General features: G+C 45.4%; 1 protein-coding gene across 2 annotated transcripts in view; it reads left to right on the plus strand.

Moving 5' to 3' along the window:
- Positions 1-8974, plus strand: part of FBXO16 (F-box protein 16) — a 33177-nt gene extending 24203 nt beyond the window's left edge. The window contains exons 8-9 of one of the 2 annotated variants that reach the window (XM_074153778.1): positions 3847-3952; positions 8725-8974. In XM_074153778.1, coding sequence (XP_074009879.1) covers positions 3847-3952; positions 8725-8922 — 304 coding nt within the window. In that variant the 3' untranslated portion in view covers positions 8923-8974. Of the gene's footprint in view, positions 1-3846; positions 3974-8724 lie in introns of those variants that run through there. The other variant, XM_074153779.1, reaches the window with a different exon arrangement.
- The last annotated feature ends 352 nt before the right edge of the window (positions 8975-9326 follow it).

Consider the following 9326-nt stretch of genomic DNA (forward strand, 5'->3'; position numbering starts at 1 on the left):
TGCTATGCAAGATGATCTACCTCACTGCAGGCTACAGGCTCAGGCAGACCCTGCCTGACCAGTGTACAGGGTTGTAAAGAAGAACAGAGAACCAAGATAAAAATCTCTGCCCCCCCAGGCTGTGGTAGGTCTAGTTATTCTTCAGATCAGATGAATTCTTGGAGCTCAAGGGCATAACAACCACTCTTCGTGTAAAATGAATTTCAGAAGTAATGAAATCTATGTAAAATGAGATTCTTAAAACAATAGGAGTGATTTCCCAAAATACAGGGGTTTGCAAAGGTATTCCGGGAGAGGAAATGGGGTTTGCTGCAGTCTGAATGGATATAGAAACGAGTATTTTGTTGAGGTCATGAGCGTGTGTGAAAAGAGGCAGCAGAACCAGCAGAAAAGCAGCAGAAAACCAAAGCGATGGCTGAGAGAGAAGGGCTAGAGAGAGCACGTGTAGGCCAGCAGGTCGACTGGGAAACTGGGAGCCAACAAACCATCCTTTCCATTTGAGTTCTGCTGTGCTGAGGAAAAATGGACTTGTAGAAAATTCTTTGTGAATAAAGAAGATTACATCAAAGGAATACCTGACGCCGCCATCAAAGCAACGTGCGAGACTAGTCACTGGCTACTTCTTTGAGTCAAAGTTAATCTGCCTAATGTCAGGTTAAATTTTGCAGAATTTAAGAGGTAATGAAAAAATTAACTTTTTCGTAGCTCTTTGACCTGGGTAGAGTCTCCTCTGAGCTGGACCTCACTCTACACTTACTTTCTGGTCCAAAGAGAGGTGAGGACTCTCCTGATTATCCTAGCAGGGTGTCCACGCTGCAGCTGGAATATTGTCATTTAAATGGCAGAGTTGTCACCCGTTTCTTCGTTGGCCTTTTGAGAGGAGTCGTTAGCTACGTGCTCCCTTCCACAGCAGTACCAAAACTCCACTGCTGGGAATTCATAGCAGAGAACTGATCCTTGCTCAGCCAAAAAAACCCCAAAACATGGGAAGCGTAACAAGCTACAGTCAATTCTCAATTATGCAGGGGAGAGGAGACGAAGGGAGTCCTAAAAGAGGTACCACAAAACATATACTTGGGGCTGTAAGACTCTAGTAGGATATTTAGCTTTGAAAAACAAATAAATAGATTTTTACAGAGCAACTGGGTGAGGGTTTGGCCTGGACAATGCGGGTGCTTCACGTCCCTGAGGAGAACCCTAAATCTGTGCTGCAGCTGGGCAGTGCCCAGAAAAATGGCAGAATGGTGTTAATTTGCAATCTGGATGATAATTGAGAACTTGTCAGGGTTTTTTTGGGGATGGATTTTTTTGCTGCTTGCTCAGAAAGGCATGAGCTTGTACTATAAAAACTGAACGGCACCCAAGAGCCTCAGTGACAAACATCGCTGCGGCACGAAGGAGAAGGGACAGAGATCCCGGAGCGTGTTCGCTAGGAGGTTATTCGGTTCAGATGGGCTAGTGTGGGAAAAGCTTCAAAGTCACTGAGCAGTGAAATTAAGAATAGCAAAGATGAGATGCATAGTCGAGGGAGCGGTGAGGCGATAGAGATACAGACAGGGCTTGAATTACAAATTGCCTGGAAGGGGTTATCAAAATCCGGTGGCAGAATTAGAGCTGTGACTTTCAGCGTTGCTGCCTGTACATGTGCCATTTCTCCTAAAGGGAATTCCTGGTAGATCAGCTTTGTTTTCTGCCTGAATTGTCCAGGTAGCTTTTTGTTTATATACAAACAAAACGGAGACCAGCAAGGATGGATTTGTCTCTTTGGGCACAAAGCGATATTGCAAAGGTGCGAAGTGAAAGATTTTTATATCCGAAGTGTGGAACCAAGTTAGTGAATTTTCCCTGGGACTCGGATCGGCCTGGAAAGGACCAGGAGGGGCGTTTCTTTCAGTCCGTGCATGTACGGTTTCTGCTGGAAGGCATCTGGTGTTTGTGCTGCTTGTTGCCAATAAATCAAAAGGTTTGCCTCCCGCTTTATCATGAATAATGAATTCCAATTCTAGCCTCGCGCTGGACCCCCGCCAGGATTGTGTCCTTCTGCCTCAAGAAAGAGCCCTGCTACTTCCCATGACAACAGCTCAGCCAAAATGCAACCTCCTTCCCCCCCTTCCTCGAACCAGCTTGGGCTTCTGGAAGCCAGCACTAATTCAGTCAGATAATTTATGGACATAGGCCGGCTCTAAAAACAGTTGCATATTGTACTGGAGTGTTTACTCAACGAGAAAATAATTACTTTCAGTAATTGTTCTGTCGGCAGCCTGGGCCCAGTTTCTGACAAAAAGAGGCTCGCTTGCGTGAGAAGGGCATGGTGTTTCGCTGTCCTTCCGAATCCTGACGCTTGTCTCTTGCTTTTCATCTTTCTGAATAGCCAGCCCAGAATTCTCTGCCTGTTAGGCTTGTGGGAATTAAAAATGTTCCTTAAGGGAGGAAAACGGGGTGAGAAACACCGAGTTCAGCACCGGGAGCGGAAACTGTCCGTCCTCATCTCGGCTCCAAAGCCCTTTTCCTTGCATCCTGGAGAAACTCGTCCTCACATTTTCCTGACCTTGGAGTGAGATGATGGGGGTGACCTGCTACAAGAGGATGCTCTGACACCATGAGCACAGACACTAGAATACAGCTGTAGAGGTTAATATCTTCATTTAAAACCACAAGGCCAGGTCTGCGTTCAGTCTAGAGATCAGAGAATCAGAGAATTTAGGTTGGAAAGACCTTTGGAGTCTAACCATAAACCTAATCCTGCCAAGTCCACCAAGACGACCGGTCCCTTCCCCACAATAATCTTTTGGATGGCATTTTCTCTCTTGACCTATTAGTGTTTATAAACAGATCGCAGTTTTCCTTGATTTGCTATTTGAAATCATGTCAGATTTGTCTTTACGGTTCTTGGTCTGCAGCTGGTCTGGGACGGATGAATCCCAGGTATACGCTGGTGTTGGCTGCTTTAGAGGACGTGTGCGTTACGTGGTGTGGTTCTGTTTCTTTATAGGATAAATGTTGTTTTTAGAGCCTGTTTCCACCCTTTATATTCATGATTTTGTGCTCATATTGTGCTTTCTAACATGCCTTCCTGGAGCCCAGAGACGCTGGTGATGGAGCTGGGAGACGCACGCGGAGACCACACAGAGTTGCTGCCTTAAATTCACTTATTCTGCGTTGCAGAGTTTATAACTGGAAGGGGAACGAACACCTTCGAGCGAATGTGTTTATGAACCCGCCCGAGTTCTTAAAAAAACTTCCTCGTAGGATGGATTTTACTCCTGATACTGGAAAAATGTGACACCTGGCCATATTCCAGTGTATTCCCTTTAATTTTCACTTTGGAATATTCCTGTTCTGCCAGTTAATTGTTTTGACTTTAATAATAGCTGCATATAAATGTATAAATTTATATACATATACATATATATACACATATACAAATACAAATACAAGAAGAATTATTTGGCTATAAAAACAATGAATAAATAAGTTGTTGGAGTCCTCTAGCCTTATTTATTTTACAAGTTACATGGACTTCACTGAAAACTGTCCAATTGGTTTAGCTAAATTTGCCTTTCCGTGAATTCCCCTAAGCTGATGTAACATGTGGATTTAGCTTAAATCACTAAGTCTCGAGCTAAGTGCTATAAAGTTATCATAACTTTAAAAATAGCAAGTTACCACCCTCCTCTGAGCCACAGTATCTGATTGCGTGCTCTTGGTCTGCCCCAGGTGCAAGATAAAATGTATTATCTTAAACTACGTCTTTTCAGGTGGTGGTATCATAAGGGATTTCTTTTTCTCCACCTCAGGGAACCAACTCCACGGCACTCGTTAATACAGTTCTGTTCTACTCTGCAGGAGAAAGAAAGGAGGAGGGGAGACCCCAGACCTTAGCTGGCAGGCGGCTGAGAAAAGAAAGAGAGGGAGTCGTGGATCTAATAAGCTCCAGAAGGCAAAATCACGGGCAAGTATCACCGGCTTGTAATTATTTTAACTGGGGCCTGGTGTCAGGTACAACCAGGAACATTTTAGCTCAGAGCTTTTTCATAACTGCCCATCCCCAAGGGAGATTCCTGGCCAGGAGGAGGACACAAAGCCCCCCATGTCTGGCTGCTGCGGGGACAATCTGCCTAGACACCGTCCCTCTGCCTTCGGTGGGAAAAGGTCGGCAACTGTCTGGCAGTGACCTTGTTATCCGCTCTTCCCTCACACCGCTTCTTCCCAGTATCCCGCCAGCCAGTCCCTTTCCATGCTTTGGATCAATTCTCCGACAACACTCGCATCTCTTCCCAAAGCTTCACTTCTCTGCTCGCGACTTTTGATCGCTGCGGTTTGATGTTAGTTTATTCTCCTCTCGTTGTGCTGAGCCCGAGCAAGCAGCCCCAAGGTCTTAATACTGAGACTTCATTGTGCTCGTCGCGGGTAAAAATAGGGCATCCTCAGATGAAAGGAGTGTGGGGAAATCAGGCTTCCAGAAAGCATCATGGGTCTGAGCTTTTGTAGATACAGCAATAAATAACTGCCAGAAGAAGGACGTGCTCACAAGCGTATCGGGGGGTTTTGCAGACCTGGAAGCGTGTTTCCTAAGCGATGAAAGCCAGGGAAACGCGTGTGAGTTGAGCTAAAGAAGGTTTACATAAAAGAGAGGCATTGTCTCCCGAGATTGGGAGGCATTCTCCTGACCCAAATACAGCCTGTTTGCAAGGAAATAGATTCAGTCAGTGTTAAAGAACAGAAAATATAATTAAAGTTATTCAGCGTGTGTCTTACAATTTCCATTCTCCAATGGCTTCCTCTGTAGCCCTTAGATCAGAGCGCCCTTACACGGTTTCATTCCACCACAGCTTCCTGTTTCAAATATAAAGTTGGTTTATTGTCAGTCCAGAAATGAAAGAATCTTAGTTCAGGGTGAAAAAAATAATAATGTATTCTTCAAAGTTATTTAACCTGCCCCTCCCCATCAGGAAGGCACCTACTCTGACTCCCACCATGAAGTCCAAACCCTCCTGTACCATGTCAGTGGGAGTTTTCGCTACAAATTGCAGCAGTACAGGCCTGAACAGTGTGTCCGTGTGTGTCACCTTCTGTTGGCTGCTCACAGTTTAAAGGGGACACTATTAATCCTGTCACCAGAAAGCGTTTAACTGACACAAAATGCTCATAGACAGACATCTGCGGGGAGCACGTAGAGTTAGCAGGTACTGAATTAATCACAGAATCATAGAATCACAGAATGGTTTGGGTTGGAAAGGACCTTAAAGATCATCCAGTGCCACCCCCTGCCCTGGGCAGGGACACCTCCCACCACACCAGGTTGCTCCAAGCCCCCTCCAACCTGGCCTTGAACCCCTCCAGGGATGGGGCATCCACAGCTTCTCTGGGCAACCTGGGCCAGGCTCTCACCACCCTCACAGCAAAGAACTTCTTCCCCACATCTCATCTCCATCTCCCCTCTTTCAGTGTCAAACCCTTCCCCCTCCTCCTAGGGCTCCCCTCCCTCATCAAGAGTCCCTCCCCAGCTTTCCTGGAGCCCCTTGAGGGACTGGAAGGGGCTCCAAGGTCTCACCGGAGCCTTCTCTTCTCCAGGCTGAACCCCCCCAACTCTCTCAGCCTGTCCTCCCAGCAGAGGGGCTCCAGCCCTCCCAGCATCTCCGTGGCCTCCTCTGGCCCCGCTCCAACAGGTCCATGTCTCTCCTGTGCTGAGGCCCCAGAGCTGGAGGCAGCACTGGGGGGTGTCTCCCCAGAGCGGAGCAGAGGGGCAGAATCCCCCCCCTCTCCCTGCTGGCCACGCTGCTGGGGATGCAGCCCAGGGTGCGGGGGGCTTTCTGGGCTGCCAGCGGACGTTGCCGGCTCGTGTTGAGCTTCTCATCCCCCAACACCCCCAAGTCCTTCTCCTCAGGGCTGCTCCCAATCCATTATCCGCCCAGCCTGGATTTGTGTATGGATTGTGACACTGGCCATTAATGACTACCATTAATGACTACAGCACTCCATGACAGCAAAGGTTAGGTTAGGGTAGGCTGATGCACAGAAAAAGAATATATATATAAAACTCGCTAGGAATAATCCAAAATTAATTTCCATTTATTATTAAGGTAGCATTGGGAAATCTTATTGAAATGAAGACCTGTGAAAATATTCTTATTTAATCAAGTCCAAATAAAGAGGCTTAATACTCAAATCTTTTAGTAAATCCTTAGAAGAACAGACTGTGATGAAAGAATAAATGCCCCAAGCAAGCAAACATCCAGTCAAATTAAAATGAAGCTCTTAAATAGATCAATGATCCAAGTGCAGAAAGTAGGTGAGAATAAAGCATATTACAGCCAATAATGAAGACGTGAAAAGGACTATTATATGGAGCTCCAAGCTCAGGAGACCAAACAACAGCACACCAAAATAGAAGAAACACATAATTAAGGTGATGACCCGAGTCCTGGATTTACATCCACTGGCTCCGTGTTTGCGTGCGGTGAATCAGTTCTCCTCCGAGTAAACTTGTGAGGGTTTGGAGTTTATTAGTAATCATGGAGACGGTAGCATAAAATGTGACCAGGCTCACACTTTAATTTAGAATAAATTAAAGTAAATTAGCTAAATTGCAATAAATAGTAAATTACAATAAATTAATTAGGTCTGTAAATGAAAGGCTGCCTTTTTTCTCAGGAACGCACATGCAACCCCCTTGTCTCTCCAGTGGGGAGGGAATAACTGCTCTGCCTCTACCCAGGGAAATGTCTTCATTTAAGGACATGTATAATTTCAGTGCTCCCGTCTCTTTAAGTGCTTTGCTGGATCGAGCCTGCCACATCAGTGTCCTTTACACAAGTCCTTGAGGACTTCCGATGAGGAGTCTTCTACAGCAAAATAGGCAGCCTCATGCCCAAATGTCAGAATTCCCAGGAATTTTCATTAGGAAGGTAAAATGTGATTGATGCTTTTGACGGCTTTGCCAATGATGGTGGTGTCAGCCGTGAGGGGCTGGATTTGCCTCTCAGGCTCGCTCTTGTTTCTGTTCCAGAGCCTGCTCCACCCTCACATCTGTTCCTGAATTACTGACTTATTTTTAGTACTTACTAAATAACATCTTTTTGACAGGATCAATCATTCTTTCCTCACTGCCTAGATCCTAAGGTAATAAGATTGTAGCATTTGAAGTCAGGAATAAATTTTCCTATGTCATATTGAGAGGGAATTGACGTTTTGAGTATGGATCGCATTTATGTACTGGGTGGGTACAGCCCAGGGGAAGATCCAGGGCTCTCAGGACTGAGACACGGGCCTGTCCAGTGTATATTTATATTCTGAAAACCTTATTTTGAATTTTATTTATTCATACAAGAAACCTTGTTGAACTTCATGGGACAATTCCGACGAGTGAAAATAACTCAATATAATGTTTGCGTGTTATATTATATCACCCTAATTTTGAAAGTACAGCTTGGCTCTAAAAGAGTGCCTGTCTGTCCCCGTGAGCTCTGAAACAGAACCACTGATGACACAGGAGATGAAAAGCAATAAATTTCACTGAATTTCACTGAATTTTTTAGAGTTGGAAGGGACCATAAAGATCATCTAGTCCAACTCCCCTGCTGCAGCAGGATTGCCCAGAGCGTGTCAGAGCATGTTACTCAGGGCTGCATCCAGGCGGGTCTTGAAAATCTCCAGAGAAGGGGACTCCACACCCTCCCTGGGCAGCCTGTTCCAGGGCTCTGGCACCCTCACCGGAAAGAAGTTTCTTCTCATATTTGAGTGGAACCTCCTATGTTCCAGCTTGTCAGATCTGCACTGCAGCTATTACTGCTTCTATGATATTGGGCTTTTCTCACGAGGACAAAAATCCTGCAGCTGCTTTTATTGCACCATCTCTGCCACACGGCAAGTACCGCTGAGAACCTGGACCACTTTCGGCAGCTGTATCATCACCCGCCTTTCTTTAGGCTGATATTCAGCACTTGCTGGATCGCTTATTTATAAGCGGACAATTAGGCATGAAGCACCATAGAGCTGCCACTGCTGCCAATTCAAATAACGGAAGGGGGAACCAGGTGGGCAGGAATTACAGAACAGCATTGACTTTTCTTCTGCACAACCATTTTACCGGGGACACTAGTTTCACATAAGATGATCTGCCCGCTTTTTAATGAGTTGCTGTGTAACTGTTTGGGTTTGTTGATGTTTGTTCACTATTCTTATCAAATAGTTTGTATCAGTCCAAAAAAAACCCACCCCAAAGCTGTTGGGTCTGCAGGACCTGTGCGTTTTGACTTATATGGGATATTTCTCAAGGAATAAACAATCACTGTGTTGCTAAGATTTTTTTTTTTTTTTTTTGCTTAATTTTTATCCTGTTTAGTAAAATCTTCATTGGACAGTATGGTAAAATAAACTTTATCCTTTATACTGTGAGACTTGAAACAGCAGGGAAGACTGGGATCAGCCAGAGCTATCTGCACAGGGCAGAATTGGTGCATCAACCTGTGAACTGATATGGAGAATCAATTAATGTGGGTTTGGCTTTAATAGCATCGGTTTCTAATTGGGGTCTTTTGTCCTTAAGGTAAAATTATAATCATTGCAAGTAATGCAGATTATGCTTTTATCATTTAGGGATATCATTTAGGAGTATCATTTATAGCATGTATAGAATTGATAGAAATTCTCCACAGGCTCCAACATTTTCAGTCCCTCTGAAGCTGTTGGGATGATTTAATACTTTCTGCCTTCTCTTCCTAGCTATCCCTTTCTGCAGATCTTGAGTCCGTTCCAAAACCACCAGTTCGTCCCAGCTGGGCCACTCACCAGTCTGCCGAGAACCTACCCTCCAAAGCCGCAGCCAAGGCCCTGGCCCAGAGCTCCCAGTGGAACGCCGGGATACGACCAGCACCTGTTCAAGCTCCAGTGCCAAAGCTGCAGCCCGACAGAACACCTTGATGTAATTCCTACCAATTATGTTATTAGAATAAAAACATATGTACTTACAACGTACTTTACAATCGTTCCTCAGGTCACAAAACAGGTCAGAATCTGAAATATAGAGAGAAAATATATATGAAGAGAGAGTCTCCATCACCCGCCTCTGCTGCGGAGCTGCTGGCTGGCCTCCGGGAAGCCGTGTCACCCTCTGCGCCCCGGGCTGCTGATCTGCAGAGGCAGATGGTTATTTCCCCACCTTTATAGTGCACTTCCAGATACGCTGATAAGAAATGGCTAAACAAGTACAGAGGAAGGTTGTTATGCCTTCGCCCTTCCTCCTAGATGTGCATTTCCCCGCACTGCTTGGCATTTCCAGATCCTGCACAACTCTCGTTAGCCACAGCCTTTGATTAAAGAACTGA

Source organism: Numenius arquata, chromosome 9 (genome assembly GCF_964106895.1).
Source record: "Numenius arquata chromosome 9, bNumArq3.hap1.1, whole genome shotgun sequence".
In the NCBI taxonomy this organism is placed as follows: Eukaryota; Metazoa; Chordata; class Aves; order Charadriiformes; family Scolopacidae; genus Numenius; species Numenius arquata.